At 38.0% G+C, this 21444-nt stretch overlaps 1 protein-coding gene across 4 annotated transcripts in view; it reads left to right on the forward strand.

Moving 5' to 3' along the window:
* The window catches only part of LOC134552743 (complement C1q tumor necrosis factor-related protein 7), a 113457-nt gene that overhangs the window by 47405 nt on the left and 44608 nt on the right, over nt 1-21444 (forward strand). For 2 of the 4 annotated variants that reach the window (XM_063401639.1, XM_063401638.1), the window contains exons 3-4: nt 722-967; nt 1817-5932. In XM_063401639.1, coding sequence (XP_063257709.1) covers nt 730-967; nt 1817-2448 — 870 coding nt within the window. In that variant the 5' untranslated portion in view covers nt 722-729 and the 3' untranslated portion in view covers nt 2449-5932. Of the gene's footprint in view, nt 1-721; nt 968-1816; nt 12244-16531; nt 16621-17099; nt 17202-19014; nt 19117-19935; nt 20110-20279; nt 20431-21444 lie in introns of those variants that run through there. The other 2 variants (XM_063401637.1, XM_063401640.1) reach the window with 2 other exon arrangements.

The following is a 21444-nucleotide window of genomic DNA, read 5'->3' on the forward strand; positions in this document are numbered from 1 at the left end:
TACTATATATAAGGATTTAACCAATTTTCTTGCAAGATATTGCAACACAGCTCACTGTATATGACAGCCCAAGCCAGGCTTAAAAAACTCAACTGTTAGCAGCCTATTCACACTCCACCATTCCCTGCAGGGCAGGGCAGCTGCCTAGTTCCACCTGACTGATTAGGATGAAGTGTTTATTTGTGCTGTTTCCAAGAGGCACTTTCTGCAGCTTCAGCAAGTTTCTGCTGCAGTTATTTAAACTGGAAATCCATTTGAGACCATGAGGGCAAATTTCAAAATGAAATGAAATGAAGGTGTAAGCTTTATCCTCACTACAGGCATATGCCTCTAGCACATACTAACTCCCTCCAGCAAGAGGGCTTTTATCTATAAGGCCCAAAGACAAAATAAACTATACAATCAAAGGTCTTTGCATTGAAAAAATCCAGATTATCTTTTTCACGTGTCAACATTTGGCCCCAAAAAGCTGATATTCACCAGTTACACTATGTCAGTCTACAGCTACTTACTTGAAAGACACACAGCAACATGTACAGTGCTCAGAAAAATCTCCAACCTGACAGACTTTCCTCCTTGCCTCCCACATAGATTTTGGTAATGCAGAAATTCCAGGCTGAGGTCTGCACTTCTACCTGTGCATAATGCATCACAGTGTCACACTTGTTTGCATATTCAGAGCCATTTGCATGTGAATAGAGTGTCATTTTCTTTCCCCCAGATCTGAGGATGTTTGTGTTGCTGTACATTACAAGCTTTGCCATCTACACAAGCGAACAACCTCTTCAAAGCCAGGCCAAAGGAGAAAACTACTACACCAGATATATCTGTAGCATCCCGGGTTTGCCAGGCCCTGCTGGTCCCCCTGGAGCCAATGGATCCCCGGGACCACATGGACGCATTGGCCTTCCTGGAAGAGATGGCAGAGATGGCAGAAAGGGAGAAAAAGGTGAAAAGGGGAGTGCAGGTATTGAATATTTGTGTAATCTAACACAGTAACACAAGAAAGTCTTTTCATCATCAGTGTTACATCTATCTATCTGTCTATCTATCTATCTATCTATCTATCTATCTATCTATCTATCTATCTATCTATCTATCTACCTCTTTCTATCTATCTGTCTCTATCTATCTATATGTATATATAGGTGTATATATACATATATCTCTATATACACGATGAATATGTGTATGTGCCTGAGTGGCTTTAAGTGTGATGTATATCTAAATATAGTGAGGAAAGAGTAGGCACATATATTTTAGATATGTCTAATATGCACATACTTATATCAGTGTAAAGAAATGTCAATGCACGACCTTTCTTCACACAGATGCTAAAAAATTTGGGAAGAATGAAGCACGTGGGATGTCAAATAAACAGTCTCACCTTGCCATTAGCCAGGCGTAAAAGATTAGCAGGTGCTTAGGTATGCACTAAAAATGCTCTACTTGTAGGAAATATTTAGTGCACAAGTCCTGCCATGTAGGTAGTCATGCTGCTGTCCTTGCCATCAGCAGCATCAGTAGTTCAGGCATCAATAGCCTGATTACATATAAAAATCTTTAATGTGTAATCAAGACACATGAAGATAAGTAGGAATATAGAAACAAAGGACTTGCAGGCTGTGAAGTCTAGTCATTTGTTCCAAGCTGGCATTGCTTTTGCAAACTTACTAGAAAATTTTGGAAGTATCTCTAGAGTATTTTGAAATTCTGACCATGTTTTTGTTGTTTGTTCAGGCACACACAGTAGCCCACACAATCATTTACTGAGGTGATATGTGCAATGATTAACTAACTTAAAATGTTTTTGAAGGTTTAAGAGGAAAGACTGGGCCATTAGGACCAGCTGGAGAGAAAGGAGACCAAGGTGAGGCTGGTAAGAAAGGACCTGAAGGACTGACTGGTGCCAAAGGTGAAGTAGGTCCAGCTGGACCACCCGGACCTAAGGGAGATAAAGGAGACCGAGGAGAGCCAGGAGCACCAGGGGTCTGCAAGTGTGGGAAGATAGTGCTGAAATCTGCCTTTTCTGTCGGCATCACCACGAGCTACCCAGAGGAAAGATTACCAATTGTATTCAACAAGGTCCTCTTCAATGAGGGGGAGCATTACAACCCGTCCACAGGAAAGTTCATTTGTGCCATCCCAGGGATTTATTATTTTTCTTATGATATCACCTTAGCAAACAAGCACCTTGCAATTGGGCTGGTTCACAATGGGAAGTACCGGATCAAGACCTTTGATGCCAACACCGGCAACCACGATGTAGCTTCTGGATCCACAGTGATCTACCTTCAGCCAGAAGATGAAGTATGGCTTGAAATCTTCTACACTGACCAAAACGGTCTCTTTTCTGATCCAACGTGGGCAGACAGTTTGTTTTCTGGATTTCTCTTATATGTTGACACAGATTACCTTGATGCTTTATCAGATGAAGATGAGCTCTGAAGCAGATGTCAAATGACACCCAAACTGGAGGCCCCAGCACAGGATTTTATTTATCTGTGTGGGGAAAACAAAGTTGAAATGAAAAAAATCTAGGAGTTCGTTCTACTTTTGATTGGAACCAAATCTGAACTCATAAGGATGTTTCTAGAATTTAGGATGGATTTTTTTAACGAACTGCAGGGATATCAAAATGAACTGTAATTAACAAAAGACTGCATCCTCCAAGACTGACTCTTCCCTAAAATTACGTTTATAATGCTATTTAAACAAATTTAAGACACTGTACAATGAATTTTATATAAAATGTATTAAGTTGCAATTTAGAATGGATATTTTGTATATTACATTAAAGTAAAATTGAACAATTTGCTGCGCTATCATCTTTGGTCAATTTAAAACAGGTAATACATTAAAAAGATATAGGAGAGGAATAAAATAGGAATGACTGTTTCAGAATGCCACTGCAGAGGTCACAAGCACAGTCCCATCTGATATTTACACCAACACATAGCACTCATAACTAACCAACCTCCCAAAAAGTACACGAAGATTTGTACTAGCTGAGGACTACTCAATAGCAGCCGCAAAAGACTAGAAAAAAAGCTATCAAACATATAAAGAAATTAAAAACTAGAAGATCTGAAAACTTGGAGATAGTGTTCAGTGGGTATTTTCAGTGTAATTCCAAGTGTCTTTGCTATTCTTTAAATGCTATCTACTAACTTTATGAGAATTGTGGAAAAAAATTACAAACTTTTTGCTGAAAATAATTGAGGATGCCCAAAAATGACAGGGCAGTAATCACTAATCAGAGAAATTATATGAAACAAAGTGAGTCACATCATTAAAGCAGATGTTTCAAAGTGGCCAAATGCAATGATATAAATGTAAGTCACACAAAGATGAAAAACTGCATTCAGCAAATCAATGACCTTGGGAAAGGTACATGGGACCTCATGGATTATCAGCTAAACAGGAGTAATAAAAGTAAGCTGTTGCTACTGCCCTTTGGATGTACGATAAATGGAACTAAAAGTAGAGATGAAAAGGAAGCTGGGAAGCAATTACTTCTGTCAGTGTTTCAAAAACTTACTTGAATGTTGCAAAAAACCCCGTTTATACTTCTGTTCATAGGGATTACACAAGAGATGTAACATGGTCAATTTACTTTTCCTGTCAATGAGGTTAAGAGGTGATTTAATCAACATCTGCATCCATGTGGAGATAAAATATCTGGTACTACCTGGCACTTCCTTCTATCAGATAGGAGCACAGCAAGGCCCATTGGTGGGAAACTATCAATCCCCACTGGAAAAGAGGAATCCATTTTACCAGTGGCAGCAAACAATCATTGTAAAAATACCTAAGGACATCACAAGTTCTCCAGCATTCAACAACAGTCAAAACTGGCAATCTTTCATTGGGTTCTCTTAATTTACAACCTTTTATTCATCCCAGATTTACAGCGACCTGCCATTTCTAACAGTTATTCAGATAACTTTAAATGTTAGTGGTCTGTGTTGCACAGCTCTTGAACCCACTTTAGTTACAACCAAAGCTGAAGGAAATTTCTGGGTTTTTCCATGTACTTGACAAATTAGGAAAGTTACAACCAGACAAAATGACACAAAAATACTGCTGAGGCTGCAGAACCAGCATGGTTATGTATGGAACATCAGTCTGTGCACTCTGTACCCTGCTCTCACTTCCCCCCACATCAGCATTCAGGGCTGTGCGTACATGACTGCTGCTTTATGCAGTGAACAGGTGCAAAGCCCTGACCACAAATCAAACTGGCAATGCTTGTACAACCATTATTTTATCTGACAGTGAGAGATGTCTGAGAGAAGACAATAGCAGATTATTTTTCTAACTAGACATCTAATTTATTAGTGTCACACAAGGACTGCTTTCTGTGAAAAATATGGAAGAGAACACTTGGAGATTCGGTTTATCACCCTGCTGTACAATCATTTATACATCTGCAAATTAAGGACAATGTGAGTGCAAAATGCAGTCGAATCATCATTTACAATTATGATTGATGCTGATGCTCCACAGCCATCAGTGCCTATCTGAGGCACAGAGACCACAGCATTGTTCAGTGCTGCCTGCACTGAATTCCACAGGACAGAACGAGGATCATATCGAGCCCATGACTTCCAGGAGGCATTATTCAATAGATGCAGGACTGGACCCAGAAAATATATCATCCAGCAAAAGCAACTAGTAGAAGTTTTTAATTAGATGATTATGACCTTTGAATCAGTATAAAATTTATGTTAGGAGTAACAAATCAGTTTTATTAGAATTAGAAAATCTGATAAACTCAGCCTTCAGGAAAGAATATGACTGATTTTCTCCAGACTATACAAAAATGTACTGTAGTTATAATACATCTGGAAATTTTCAGACAAAACTATTTTTTCTCAATTAAGTAGAGAAAATATACAACTTTATAGTGAAATATTCCTGGTTGCCTTCCTAACTGTAAGCAAACTGCTCCCATGTAAAAATCTGTAAAAATGAATGCAGTATAAAAGAGGTATTTTAACCACACTAATGTTGAAAATGACACCATGGGAATAAGTAAACCAAGAGTTATTGCTTTCCTTCTCTTAGCAATTTTAGATTTATGTTTGTACAATGATAGAAAAGTAACTTTAGTTTCCTAAAGTTTTCCCATTTGGATTCTATACTTTTTTGAACAGTTTAATATTTTGGCATGAAGAGTTAAAAATAAGTAATTCTGTTGGATTATTTCTACAGGTTTTGACAAGAAGTAGTTCTACTACACATATGGACAACATATGTATAGCAGTACCATGTATCCCTGCTCTCATCAAGGGTCTCAAGACATTATCCTAAAGTAAATAATTGCTATTGCTGGTATATTATTTGAAAATACATCAAATTTGATGACATGATATTGCATTTGGGGTATTTATCTGACTAAATTTGAATTTATATGGACGATATCTTGGGCTGATGTCTTCCCACAGCTCACACCAGTACACGGGGAGATCTGGTTGGTTTCAAAACAAAGGGCAAAATTTCTTCGTCATCAAATTTGAAATTAATAAATGATTTCTACACAATATATTGGTCATTCTACACATGCCATAAGGCCATATAAAATTAGGCATCCAGATCAAATTAGTCATCTAGACTCTGCCTACAGTCCACAGAGAGAAATAAGTGTCCTCAGGAGAAGCTCCCAGGAGGACGCGTCTTTACTGCAGTACCAACTCTTGGGCTTCCTGATCAAGGCTGCAAGAACTCGTACAAACCTCAAACCATCAGGAAACTGTCAAACAATATTAAGAACATCAGTATTCCTGAGATTCTTAAGTGTATATATATTTACTTGGGATATACATGTGTAAAGATAAATAAGGAAAAATAAAGTTATTTGAAACAAAACAGCTCTTCACTGTCTTCTACTCTATCAGACTTTCTTTATACTTGGTAGAGTGACATTAAGGAAGAAGTTAGTCTCATGTTCCACTGATGAATATTTTCAACCTAGATAATTAACTAAACATTTATCTACATTTTCAAAATTTTATGAGTATGTCACAGAGAATAAATACTTTCTTGACTACTGGTATTCATGTTCATATGGCTAGGCTGTTATACAAATTTTTCAGGAGTAATAGGTCCTCAGTGTTTTACAATGCTGAGACAATATAGAGGAAATAATTACTAATGGACATGAGTCCTGAGAACATTATCTACATTCTTCGAATCTTTTTAAATCTACTTAACAACATACTATTAGGATAAGCAAAAATATACAAAACTGGAAGCAACTTATTTAATTTCCTACCAAGTATGTTACATTAGTTGTTGCAGTTCATTTAATACTCTATTTACTTTCCACAGGTCACCCACTAGGTCCCATTCATATTCATTTGCTAAGACATTTACTGAATAAATTAGTTTTCACTGTTTGGTTTATTTATTGATTTATTTATCCATTGGCAGGTAACTCATCTTGAGAATAATTACACTAGAGCTATACTAAGCAGTTTGGTCAGCAGGAACCTCAGTTGTATGTGGAAATGGGACTTGCTTTGGATATGTCTTTCAGTAGCTGATGAGTCCCACCCAAGAAATAATAAATGAAAGTAAACAGGAAAAAAATAGAGTTGAGAAAGCAATATACCTCTACCTTTACCAATGAGTAATGCTTTCAAGAAACAATTTATTCAGGATAAACTATCTAGATTTCAGCTCAGAGAACATTTAGAGGTTATAAGCATTTTTCTGTAACTCCTTAGGTCAACACTCCCAACTGAGATACACCAGCATTTTTAAGTTTCAGAGGCATAGTTCTTCCCTGCATCCACAGGAAGAAATTTCAAAACACTGTCAGGAAAGCCTTGGTCATTGATATTTGGTTTTGTCCTAGCTGCATACATCAGATAAATTCATGAAAGTTAGTACCTAAGGGAAAAGAAAAATTAATTAAACATATCATACACTTACCTTTTAATAGCAAATATTCACAAAGAGAAAGGTGTCTTGGATTATTGACTCCTATTCCTCAATTCTGAGTATAATTTTGGTATAATTTTGGTTCTCAGTGGGCTCTTAAGTGAATTTTATGCAAGAAGAAGGTGGGATTTTTAGAAATGAGTAAATTGTGTGAAGGAAATGTACCAGCAGTGATTTTTCTTCCACTATTTCAATGAAGACAGGCTCAGAAGAAAGTGAAATGGACTTAAATTTTTTGAGCTGAACAACAATCTCTTTCATTATCTGAAAACTTGCCTTCCACTGACGTTGATTTCCCTTCCATGCATCACCTGCATTCATGCACATTTTGTCAGACGTTCTGTTCACACAAACTTCTTAACTGCATGTGACAAATTACAGGAAATGTTATTTTTGATTTCTGTCATGTTGGAGTACGGTGTGATCAGTTTAAAAATAATAAAGATGAGCAGTTTGTTCTTTCTTGTTTGTAACCTCTCTGAAACTGGGATCAATGTAGGTTTGCACAAAATACCTAAATTCCTATTCTAAGAACACAACAACATGTACTCTTATTATGCAAATGCTGTATGTGGCTTGTAACATTTGCTGTTTCCCTTATGTCAATTTTCCAAATTTTGACTTGGATTCTGGGCAGGCAATAAGAGGTGTATATGGCAAAGCAAACGTCATATTATCCTCAAAGCCTGAGAAATAACTCCATTGCTCACTGCCCCCTGTTGAATTTTAAATTTTTTTAACTCTGAACAAGGGGCCCGTGATGCCCCTGCCTGCTCATGGGGTATCTTGCATTGTGGACACCACAAGCTGCCACCTACTCTGCCTGCTCTAAAAGCCAGTCTTGGCCATCATTGACAAAACAGTGACTAATGGCCAAGTGTGAGAGTGCCACACCTGACAAAGCTCAGCAGCTCACATCCTATTAAGCAACGGTTCCTACTACTCCTTTGAGGTCTTATAGTAATGTTCCTTACATAAATGCTGTTCGTATTTGTCCATTATTTAAAGTGTTTGTACAACTGTCTCAGACACTGGAGCATATTTTTCAGACACAGACTTATTAGCAAAACAAGATCTTGAACCTGAGCTCTTGCCAAAATTTTGTATGAAGTTTCACCCACTGCATCATTTCCACAGTCCCACATGCAGTGATTCCTTGCAGGTAATAGAGATGTGTGCATGTTACCCTAAGAAACCTGTCCCCCTAGTATATATCTTTCTCTTTCCTAAAAGCTTTTGTTGTGACAGATGTTTCTAGCTATGACAGTTCCTCTTTCTACAATTAAAAATGCATACTCCTAATCTCTTTTAACTACTATGTTTACTTCTTCCCATGGTTTCCTTCTTAGTATAGCATTCAGAAAGGAGAAGTAATTTATCCATCTCTTTTCATGTGATTCCAACTACTAAAACTTTGCAGTAATAGACCTTCAGATGTTACAGGGACTGTTTGTTTACAGACAATTATAAATAGGTCCAATAACTCTATTTAGTATTCTCTATTTTGTTTATTCTGATCATACTAGAGATATTAATACACGTTAACATAAGAAATTATTTCGTTAGCAATTCAGTGCAGCAGAAAATACTCCTCTTGAGACTTGACAGGAAAGTTATGAATCCCTTTGTAGCTACAAAAACTAGGGATGGTATAGAAGACAATCCGCATTTCTACAAACCATCTCACAGTGCTAACATTTCTGCCATTCTTAGTATCAGCATAAGCTAGTTGTGAAACTGTCATAGACTTCATATCCTTTTTTTTCTGCTGCAGCAATATTAAAGAATATTGATAACTCTAAGAAGTTATGATTTGTCTTACTTCTTACTCTGAGCACTTACTGATACATTTTTTAATCCTGGGGTGGCAAAAAGCCTGTTTGTCAGTAACAGCTTCTGAGAGACAATATCTTCTTTAACTCTGCTATGTTTCCTGTAATTTTTCCCCCAAATGGCAAGCTAAGGGGTTTGCTGAGGCTGATGCTGATTTGTAAAGGTCCCTGGTAAAGAATAATGCAGTGTTGTTCCCTTGATGCATCTCCAGTAGTTACTCCAAGTACTTTAACGCATTGGAACACAGAGAGCACTAGGAAAACAACTGGCTGCTAACCATCAACTTCAAGGATTTATCCTTACATGAAGTTTCCAGGGATTTTTTCAGAGTGAAATTAAGGGTTTCTAAACTAACCTCGAAGAATATTTACTCGCTGGAATGTTGTCATATAGTCTGAGTTAGAGGTTTAACACCTCTCTTTAGTCAACAGAGTGAACCAGTGTCTTCCATACACGATTTGTATTTAGGGATCAGTGCTCTGGTTCATACAGGTCCCAAGAAGGTCTGTGCCTCTCCTCCACTAACTTTAGAAGAAGTACACAGAAATTAAGTCAGATAATTTAGCAAAGTCAGATACTTAAAGTTAGGATGAGTGAATATTTTATTGCATTTCAGCCTGAAATAATCATCCTTGACCCTGAAAAAACATACAGTAGATACTTGCTTTTTAAAATCACTGCACAAACTGAAATGGTCTGCTGGAGCTGCATCCTCTCCATATTTTATTTATGATTTCCCTTTTACCATAGATGAAATTGTTTACAAAAAGAAGTTTGCCAGAAATGTTTTAGTGGTTTAAGCAGGAAATCTGACCCTTTCTCTTTAAAAGCACAGTCGAGGAGCTGTTTTAGAGGGAGTGTGGTGTTTGGCTCTTGTCTGTGATCCAAGAGCTGCTGTATAAGAAAACCCAGATAGGAATCAAACATTTTCCTTAAGCTCTGTTTCAGTGTCACTGCATTTAGTGTACTTTAGTGAATAAGACAGATTTAAGTAACACAAAATCCTCAAAATTATTTTCTAGGTAATTTTGATCAATACTTTTTTTTTAGAGAGCAGTGTGAGAAACTTCTCTGTGTTTTTGTTGTTAGTTTTCAGTGCTTGGAAACCACCTCTGAGCTAGTGGAGAGCTTTATAGTTCTTGCATCCAGTTGTTTATTACATTTTAAAGTGCCTGTTTTAGTACTTAACTTCAAGAAATGCTACCAAATTGTTAAAGAAAGCTGCCATAAAGCACTTCTTCAATGTTGTCAGTGTTCTACATTTACATGTGCCTTTAGGAAAGACTGTTTAAATTTGATACATAAAGCTAAATACAAAAAAGAGATTTATGTGCCAAGTGATAAAAAGGTTTCCACTTCTTGCAGTGCTGTACTTCTTGTGCCATGAAGAGGGTATTTGATGAACCTTGCCAGCAGCAAGGAAATGTGACCATTTTTAGGTACATAACCCTTAACCTGGTAGAGATGCCGAGGGAAGTGGTGCTGAGGCAAATGCACACGTGGTTTGGGAAGGAGTTACATTTGTCTAAGAAAGTCACTTGCTTAGGGTGAGTTCAGCTCCCTGTGCTAGTTGAGATATATTCAGAAATCTGATAATACCTGAGGCCAGTAGTTGATAAAGCTGAGCCTCAGACAGGAGATAACTTCTCGTTTTTCACCAGGCATCTCCTAAGAAAAATAAGGAAGGATATGAAGATCACTCTGCATCTTCTAGGCTGGGCTGGAAGCAAATTTTGAAGCCAGAGTGCACGAGCCTGTACACACCCAGTACAAAGAAGTGTCAAGGAAACCACAGGTGACCTGTGTCAGCCTCAGTTATTCCTCTTGCCAATGATTTAGCCAGATACACAAAAAGGCCCCACATTTTACTCCCATAAGTTGTTTTGTGGGGATTTTAAGGTCCGGAATAAACTATGCTGTTGTGATTTACTTCATCTTTGAGCACAGTACCTCGGCCCTTGCGTTTTGCAGGGGTGCAGCTATGCTGGCACAAGCTTTGTGCCAGGAACAGGCACAGCCATGGCTGTTCTTCCATCTGTGGAAGGTAAAGCAGGACAGGAGCCTGCAGTAACAGTAGCAACAAATTGAGCTGTGTAGATATAAATGTAAAATTTTCCCCAAGGCTTGTAACCAAATACTGCCACTTTCGAGTGCAAACAAACCCGAAGTAATTTGGTGGGTAGAAGTGATTTCAGCCCAACACTGAACGTGGGGAGAAAAGGGATTGAACATGTCTCTGTGATCTGAATATTGCAGTGGCCTTTATGGATCACAAATGGGTTGTTTATGTAAAAAAATAACAATAGTGTTCTTACAGCATGTGCTGGTGCACATTATTCACTATTATATGGAATAATTAAATGGATACATCTAGTTTTAATTGTTCCTTTATGACAAAAATAAGGCAATTTTAATGTACTAAACCTGTGTGTTAAATAGTGTAATTTAGGTGTTTGGGGGAGAAATGTTAGATGGAACATCTCTCATGATCATTGTGCTTATTGTGAAGCATATCTCTCGTGAGTAATTCCTGTGTTTTGTGACAGCCAGGTGTGAGGCTGCCCAGGGGAACTGCAGTGAAGAATCCCGATGATGATCATGGAGGTTGGTGTCCAGTTCATAGAGACAAACGTGGTATATGATCATTCTTCACTGAGAATAAAAGGAATCTTTTATATATAGCTGTGAAAAGTGAAATAAGTAAGCCGATACTCTCTTTTAAGCTCTCATCTGTCAGTACAATTCGAGTTCATTCAGATCTGCATAATTAATTTCTGTGCAAATACACTGCAACTCTAAGTCCCCTAATGTGTTTTGAATTTGTGGTTTTTTAAAATTTGTTTCATATTGATCCACACTTAGTTGATTATATTATCTTCAAATTATTGGTTAAGTATATTTAGCCTTGCTTAGGTTGCAAAACCACGAAGCTATTCTGTTTTCTCATCTGCAGAGCAGCTTTCGAGGCAATTATGTTTAAACAGTAAAATGTCAGGAGGGCAAAAGAAAGCCCAAACCCCTACGGTATGAGGAGATTAACTGTAAAGATAAGGCAGATATCTATATTCGTATGTATGAAATGTATCGGTGTGAAGCTGCTGCAGTCGGCTGTCCGGCCCGCGCGCTCCCGGCCCGCGCGCTCCCGGCCCGCGCGCTCCCGGCCCGCGCGCTCCCGGCCCGCGCGCTCCCGGCCCGCGCGCTCCCGGCCCGCGCGCTCCCGGCCCGCGCGCTCCCGGCCCGCGCGCTCCCGGCCCGCGCGCACCGGCGGCACCGCGCGCACGCGCACCCCTGCGCACGCGCGCTCGCGCTGCCCCGCTCCCGGCCCGGCTCCCGCTCCCGCTCCCGCCGCCATCCCCTTTCCCCTCCCCTCCCTTCCCGCTGCGGGTCCCGCCGGGCCGCGGGCGGAGCGCAGCAGCACCATGGCGGCAGCACGGCCCAGCGACGGCCCCGAGACCGTGCGCGGTGAGTGACTCCCAGCGGCGGGGCGCGGGTCCGCCGGGCTCCGCTGCCGCCCAGCGGTGTCGAGTCCCGGCGCCGCGGACAGTCCGTCCGTCCCGCCGCCCTCCTCGGGCTCAGGCTCCGCTTCGAGGCTCCCCGCGGCCACAGAGGGCAGCGCTGCAGCGGGAGGAGCCGGTCCGCCCCTCCAGCCTTCCTCAGGCCGTGCCGGCAGCGCGGGGCGGCCGCGGCTCCGTCTGTCAGTGCCGAGAGAGCTCGGGCTTCGAGCGGACAGGCAGCGCTGCGCTCGAAAGCCGTGCTCCTATCGCATTTAAATAGGGGTAGATCATGAACTGCCCCTACGTTTTTTATATTTATGTAGACGTTCGGTATTTATATAGTTGAACGTGAGCAGGCCAGTCGGCGTTGTCTCCATCCCTGGGAGGGTGATGGAACAGATCTTCTTGCATTCCCGTGTAAGCTGCTCTAGGTGACCCCCCTTGCCGTGGGGGTTGGACTGGGTGATCTTCAGAGGTGCCTTCCCACCCTAGTGACACTGTAAAGTTCATAAGTTGTGCTTCAAGTGTTTCTCATGGGTATGAAGATGTACAGATTTATTGACATGCTATTTTTACTGTCACACCTTAAATACTCCTACAAAGTAGGAAAGTGTAAGAGAGTGATGTGGTGGTGGGAAACTGCTAGAACTGGATGTCTCATCTTTCTGCATGGCTTTATGGTTTACCTAAATAGGATGCATAAAAGAGCTAATTAAGGGGAGAATATTAAAAAATCAGTAGAATGAAAATCTATTGAAGTATAAGCATACTTAGTTTTTCATCAATGTCAGTTTTTACCAAAATAAAATGTATGTATTGTCCTTAAACACATTTCAACGAAATATGGTACAGACAAATTTTTAAAGACATTTACAATTTAGGGATGTTTCCAGCTCTCCAGGGTAGGTGTACTTTTCTTCTGTATGTTTCTTGAGTCTCGCTGTGCCAGCTTGTGCTAGGAAGTGCTATGCTGTTGACAGATGGAGTCCAAACAATTTTCAGAATTGATTGCATGGGGAAATTGAGGCACCCTGTAGTGATGGTTATTTTCTTTTACAGAAGCTCATTTTCCAAGAATAAACAGAATAGCTCAGCAGTAGTCCTCAGAAGAAAACTAGTTGCTAGTTTCCCTATGTGATGTTTTGTTTTCCTAAGTATTTTGCTCTGTTACTTCTGCTTCCAAAATACCTGCAGTTTTGCAAATTTTATATGATCAAGTGAAAAGTACAGCATCTCATGTTCTGGATAGACTGTAGCATTGGTTTATTTAATTGTAGTATAATTTATCCATCTATTTGGTTGGGTTTTTTGAAATTGCATCTCACATTTTGAGAAAGACTGCACCTTGAGTTGAAGCCTTCGTGTATCTATTCAAAACTTGTATCAGTTCCCCCCACTTCTCCAGGATTCTGTTTGACAGGTTTATAAATAGTTTAAATGTCTATGTTCTATACGTTACAGTTTTGAATATGCTGACCCTGCTCTTAGCTATTGTGTTGCCCAGTTGTAAAGTAAGAGTAGATTTGAATTTCTCACTCCTTTGCTAGAGTGACGATCTGTGTATGAATTTCTGATTATCATTTTCTTGTATCACTTGCCAAATGATAACTAACCATTAAAAAAAACAAAAAATAATTTCCCCCTGCAGTTTTGCAGGTGCCATTGACAAGTTCTACACTGTTTGCTCCACTATCTCGTTTAGGTTTTATTTTAATGCCTGTGATAATATGTCACCTCTATTGTGAGGCCTTTTCAGTTTGTCATAGTTGTCACCATATTATGTTAAATGGGTGATATTAAAAGTATACACACTCCTTCACTGCTTTTTTCAGGAAAAGAGAACTGTATTTTTAAACAGGTAGGAAGTAGATAATGTTTCTGGAATCGTCAGTTTGTCACATCCCTCAAATAGGTGGTTTATTTTCTTCTAGCATGGAATGATTGTTGTTCTCGGCCCACTATGACAAGTTTTTCTTGAAACATGTCCATCAGCTACTTCTTCACTTAATATTCAGCATAATCTCTGTACTAGTCTTTGAAGCATTCAGTCAGTTTCTACTATTTTTTAATGCAATCTGTTTGCAAAAATTCAGTTTTTTATTCTAATCCAATTATATGTCTGCTTAATTCCTCTATGTCTTTCTTAAATGGATCAACATGGCTATATGTCAGTCCACTAGCCAAACTAGTAAATAAAAGTTTCAAAAGAAGAATTGCTTTAAATAAAAAGCCTGTGTCTGGTAGTTATTACCTTGAGAAGCCAGCACAACTGCAGTGTTCCTGTATGTTTTTCTTCATTGTTAGGTTTGTGTCTAACTATGCATTTATGCAGTTGTTGTATCCATGAAAAATACAGCAGTTTTTCCAGGATCTGTGCTGGAAGTGGCCATTCCCTATTTTCGTTCAAGTAACTGTTGCTTGGTCACAGCATTCATGTGTCTTGCACCTGGTTTCTGCATCCTTTGAGATATTTGCACAAGTTTTGAATGTGTGTCAGTGCAGAGAGCTTCAAAGCCACACAGAGATCCAATGCCTTGGGCCCCTGCTGAGTGCAGATGAAATCAAGGGAGAACACTTACTAGATGACATTTTCAGGTTCTCAGGTTTAATTTCGGTTTCACCGTTCAGCAAACTTGTTAGATCTGCCTGACGTAAAGTATAGAGCCACTGTAGGATAATTACACTTCCAGTGTAAAACATGGTGTGGATTTTCTTCATACAGCCTTGTAATGGTGATCCTGCAAAGTAATATGTTCATGGATATCAGCTTTAGTTTGTTCACTTCAAAGATACGTTTTGAAGTTGAGCACAACTTAGTTGGCTTTAGAGCCCATTCACATAAGCAGAGTAAAAGTGTATGTCCAGAGAAATAAAATAACAAAACCATTTTTTAATGTGATCATTTTTTCAAAAAACTACAATATCTCACAGTATTTGATACAACTACCAAAGCCTTAAAATGGTTTTCATTATATATAGAAAAGATAATGACCCTGTTAGTTCAAGGAGCAGATTAATTAATAAAGAATTCTGCATACAGAGCATAAGTTCTGATGCTTTATGAGGTGCTTAAAGTAGCAGCAGATTTTTTCTGCCCTAGTTTTGCATGTTCACACTGTTCACCTAGCTTGTCTGGAAATACTTACAGACAATTATAAAGGATTTCAGATCATCTAGTCTGTTGCTTTCTAGTTTTTATTTATCAGAATGGAATTGAAATGGTGCATCTGCTGGAATGAAATAGAATATGTTTTTGCATGGGTAACTGAACAGAATAAAATGATAGAAAAAATTCACAAGAGGAAAATCCAAAGGTAACTCTAGACCAGCTTCTTCCTTGAAATATTTTTTTCTAGGTCTTTATGCTTGAGTTTGGTAGGGGTTTTTGGTTGATTGAGTTTCTGTGAGGGTTAGAGTTTGTCTGTTTGTTGGTTTTTGTTTTTAACTTAAAAGCATGCACTAGTGAAGGTTTCATAACTGTTTAAGGGACTCAGTTCCACTGGTGGAATAAGAAGTTAATTTTTTTCCACTATGTACCCACCTTTCATGCTGCAATTAAAGTTCATCATTTCCATCTCCCTCAGACAGAGCCTTTTTTCTGTGCCGCATTCTTTCATGAGCACGAAGTTTTAAAAGTTGTTTAAGTTTTTTCTCAGTTCCAAACACTTTCAAAGGCCATGTTTGAGCAGATGTGACTTTCTGAGAGTTCTTGCTTGTGTTTTCTGTACAGATAAACACTATTGCACCTTTAAAATCATTAATAAATCTTTTAAAGGTGTTAGATTGAGGCAGATGCTGATAATTCCTGTAAAATAGGGGGTTTGCACTTTGTACCTTGTTCATTCTTTTGAAAGTTTCCAAATGCAGTGAATATTTATTTTCCACAAATACAGGCAGTAAATTGTATAATTTGGAAATACTAGAGTTCTCCCAAATCTCTTGGTGATTTTGAGTAGAATCAGTAGTAATGTGGTTTATCTTAATGTATTTTTTTTCTGAATCATAGTCAACTAAAAGTGCTTATGTATTTCTTACAGTGGTTCATAGTATATAATGAAAGGTGCTGTTGCAGTTTAAATGCATTGAAATTATACTTTGTAAGGACTGGATTCCAAAAAATGTTTCATTCATTCAGATTTTCTCATTCAAGTTCTTTCTGTTGGAACATGGGACTCTGGTATAAGTGGTTTTATTTTCCATACATTTCTTTTAGAAAATACTTCATTTAAACATGGTACCATTTTTCTCTTTTTCAGACTTGCCACCTGTTCCTTCTACATCAAGGACAAGCTTTGCAGAGCTTTCTGTTAGGCAGCGAATGAGAGAGAAACTAAAAGCAGCAAGGGTAAGAATCCTTCAGAAGTCCTGTTTGATTAGCCTCAGTCTTATAAGGAACACCCACTTCATTTTACTTGTTTTGTGCTATGTGAATTTGAATTGGGTTATACTCAGTTCATCAGTGTGGTTACTTTCTGTATTGCTATTTTCTTTTCTAAACTTTATATTTAATTTGTTGATAGTAACGTAAAAATATCATTGTTTTGTAATTTAGATGATACAATCATTAAAAGTTCCTTCTGTGCTCTTTGTCAAAAAATTTCCTACACTATTTTGAAAGCAATGGATTTCTTTGTGCATTTGCTGTACAATTTAATAAGGCACGTTAATACATAGATCTGGAAAATCACTTAAACTGATTTTATAATTAAAAGATTCTGTCCGTAACACAAATAAAAGTAAGTTTTGAGTTCCTAGGAATTGTGGTAGATTTGATCTATTTCTGTTTCTGTTAAAGCTAAACATTTTTTTCATTTGTTTGCTTAGATAAAAGCTGAAATTACTTTATCACAAGAAGAGCCCAGTCCACAACCAAGACGCTTAAAAGGCATCAGAGAAAGAAAGCAAGGAGTCAGACTGGATAAAACGGTAAAAATGTGCATTGTACCTTGCTATTCTTATAATAACAAAGTGACTGTGAAACCATGAAAAAAATCAAAGTCTGCACACTCGTGGAGATCAATTTCATTTCTCAGAATTATGCTATTGTTTGAATTAGTAACCAGAAAGGAACCATTCTGGGTTTTTTTTTATTCTTGTATATATTTAACTGCTTATGTTGTAGTATGGTCATCATGGGAAATTTCTGTCATTAGGAGGCTTATGACTTCTGTTGCTTAAGATGCCTTGAAGTATTTAAAATTTACTGTAACAGGAACTTTATATAAATAAAGCTCCCAATGTAATAGAGCTTTATATAAATTTGAATAGTGCAATTGCTAAATGCTGGATATTAACTTCATGTCATTGTATTTTATTGTATTTCTCTGTTAGCATTTTATATTGAGGGTTTTTTGTATAAACATATTCTTTGTTAGAAAAATATTTTTGTATTAAAAAAACAACAAAGAGTCTGCCTGTGCAGAACTGGCACTCATATTCTTCAGAATTCACAAAGAGATTGCTTGCCTATAGAAAATGTGTTCCAAAGAATGTGTTATTCCCAGGAAATAACAGCATATAGCAGTAACGCCTTTATATGGAATTCCAAACAATATGAGTTAGCCTGGCTAAATCACTTGTCTAGAGGATAATTGCCATTTCATGTAGGTTGTGGGAAGATTCTTGGCAAGGTTATCTTGAAACAAGTAATTGTTACAGTTTTTAGTTAAGTAGTACTACTTTAATATATTTGTATTAGGAAAATGCAGAAGTGATACCATTATTAGAGTTGTTTACTAGTTTTATATCAAGTATATGTGAAACCTTCCACATGTTGGTTTTGTTTCTTGTTCTTATTTATGCACAAGGCATTGTTGTGTTGTGCTGTTAAGTTGCCATCAGATTGACAGAGTTTGGGATTTTCTTTTTGGTATTATTATTTTGAAGTGTAGGTGTAATAGAGGTAAACTTGAGAAGTTTCTTCCTTTAGTCTAACAATTTAGGCCACAAGGAGGAAAAACAGAATGGAAGAACAGATAGAATGGAAGAACAGATAGACTGAAAGAACAGATAGAATGGTAGATGTGTTTTTGTTGGTTGAGCCTGGTGAAAATCATTCTGAAGCACTTAAAGTAACTTGCTGAAGCAACCTCAGAACCAGTGGCCTTTATGTGATCTGTGTGTAGGGACAGATAAGGCTTCAGAGAACTGAGAATGGATAAACATCATACCTCTTTCCTTGAAAAGGCAGGGGCATGTCACCCATGGAGAGTAGCCTAGCAATAATTGTTTGAGAGAATAAAATAAATAGTCAAGTGTGTATTCCAGCACCCAAGCAATGAACACCACCTTTTTTAAACAGTACCAAAGAGTGTTTTCCTGATTGCAGCAGGACTGGTCTGAGAGGGGCCCTGATTCCCTTACCTGGGCCTCAGTCCCTGCCACTGCTGCCCTGCTGGGGCTGCCTGCCCAAGGGGAGGGTTGGCCATTGCTGCCTTTCTCTCCCTTTGGACACCAGCGTGGGGTTGTTGTGTCCAGGAGTGCAGGAACAATGATCAGCAGTGAACACAGCTACTGTCATTTAGGCAATGAACCATTTCTTTACAGTCTCTTTCTTGAGCCAAAAGAATTAAGTAATAGATGTACCTTTATAAAATAAATATGCAATCTGTTTGTTACCTCAGTGGTGATGTTTCTCTTCTGTGTTTTTTTTCTGTAAAAATGCAGTATCTAATGTCAATTGTATTTTTTATGATTCACTAAATGTACGCTAAAACCTATGTATATGTTTTTTATGCAGTCTGATATTGATCAATCCAGGGAGATTCCAGAGGGTGAATCACACTTACCATCAAAAGTAAAGTTTCGTGATTCTGTAAAAAAGCTAAAGCAAAAGTCAACTGTAAGTACCAATTCCTCCATTTAAATAATGAATATTAATTTAATTTAACCTTTATATGGCTTCATGATTCTGTTTGAAGAAGCAGACAGAATTCATTCTTAAGCAGTGGAGAAGGGTTTATTTAATTTAAAAATTCGTAAGAAGTGTATGCCAACAATTGAAGTATATTAAAGGAACCTTCATCAATTATAAGAGTGGCTTTGGATCATTTGATTAAAAAACCCAAAAAACTCTAGTAAATCCATCTGGACACAATTACTGGAGTTTGCAAGAAAATTGTGTCTTCTGTTTAAATCCTTTTTATTGAATGCTACCAATTGGCAGTTAAAGCATTTTACAGACTAGTATATTGATATTTGTTAGCCACAAAGTACTACTGTTAATTCTTTTCTTAGAGCTTTTCTTTTAGCTAAAGCTAAAAGGTCCTGGATCCTTCAGAGGCAAAAGGGCATTAGAAATTTCTCTTCCTGTGACTTACCTGAGTATCTGCAGTACAGCCAGAACTTAAACTTTGGTGTTCTGATTCACAAGTGGTTTTTATTTAAAACAATGAAAAAATTAGACCAGGTAACTTTTTAAACAAAACTTTGCAAGAGATATTAAATGAAACATATAGAAATATAGAAAGTTTCATGAATTATTTACAAATTTCATTTAGCTTTAGCATTTAAGTGAGTTCCGTTTCAGATAAAATAATAATTATCTAGAAAGAAATGTTTATACATGCTGCAGTTTCATATTATTACTGAGAAGATTTATTCACTTGTGATGATTTTCTTAAATATACCATAATAAAGTATCTTGTCTTCTTTTTTTTAGTTCCAAAATGATTTTCCTTCTGAGGAAGAAGCATATAATTTCTTTACCTTCAATTTTGATGCTGTACCAGAGAAAATGAAAGCTGGACCCAGGAAAAAGAATGGATTAAATGAAGAAGAAGAGGGAGAAGAGGAATGTGTTGAAACTCATGAAGATGAACAAGAGGATGAAATGGTGAGAACTATGGGATAAATGTTCATATTTTTTATTCAGACTTGTGTTAATTAAAAGTCTGTGTAAAAATAGCATCTTTGGTTTCCTTAAAAATTCTCAAAGCATACTTTCTCAAGAAACTTCCTTAAGAAACAGACAAACTAACAGAGGTGTTGGCTCCTAACCTGTAGGATGAAGATGCACTCCTAGTGAAAGATGATGATTTGTTCACAGGGCAGACAGATGAAGACCTTGTAGTAATAAAACCTGTTGATTGTGAAAACTACGCTGAGCAACTGAAAAGGGAAAAAGAATTTCTCTTCATTCCCAGCATGTTAGCAGGTATGAAGATTGTGCTTATCCATTGAGTTCCTGATTTTTGCATAGCATGACATCCTTTGATCTGCCAAATAAATCTTGTATTGACTATTTCTGGCAGCAGAGATGTTTAATTGACACTGGTGATCATCCAGTTGAGTCTGAAAAGGTCTGACAGGATGATTGGCTGGGAACATGCACACCTCAGCAGGTCATCCCCTGCTGCACTGCCAGTGTACTCAGGGCTCCTCAGTTGCTTGGGGTAACTTCCTCACTGCTCTCTGCTGGAAGTGCGAGGTGCTGGTCCCTCTTGTGCTGTTATTTGATGTAGGCAGCATTGGTCATATCCCTGACCTTTTTGCCTTATTCCCGCAGAACTTCAAAGTCCTAAAAAATTGCTTTATAATATCCCTTGCTATTTGATATTTGAACTGGAAGAAATAGAAACAAGTCTCCCAGTATGTACTGGACTGGTACCAGCACAGCTTGCAGTGCAATGTCACAATATTTGACATTGTATGCCTCTGTTTTTTCATGTCTTGTAATTTAGTTCTGACTATTACCTGTGTGATCCACTGTGTTCTGATTTAGGGGAAAACTTTTGTTGTAACCCTCAGTACAATCCCTCCCTGTTTCGAGGTTGCTTCTTGAAAAATACTGAACCATACACACAGTGAAACAGCCTTGCAGAGAGGTCTTCAAAATGAATTCTGCCTGCTGTTATTTGGTTAACATAACTCTTTATACATGTTTTGTATTTTGTATGAGACTAGCTTAACTATATATTAACAGTAGGTCTGATTAAAGTTTCACTTACCACTGGAAAGGCTTAGAAATGCTGCTCTAGTCTGTTGCTGCTCAAGGCTTTTTGCACAGTTTTGCAAGCAACCATTAACACTAAATTCCACTAAGTAACTTGAAGTATCTTTTGGTAAGGAAATTTTTAGTTATCAGTTTATTAGAATTGTGACACTTAGTGGTACTTCTGTGAGAGATCTGTCTGGTATAAGATAAGGACCTGTTTTAATTCTATACTTC

The sequence above is a fragment of the Prinia subflava genome, chromosome 7 (assembly GCF_021018805.1).
Source record: "Prinia subflava isolate CZ2003 ecotype Zambia chromosome 7, Cam_Psub_1.2, whole genome shotgun sequence".
Taxonomy (NCBI): Eukaryota; Metazoa; Chordata; class Aves; order Passeriformes; family Cisticolidae; genus Prinia; species Prinia subflava.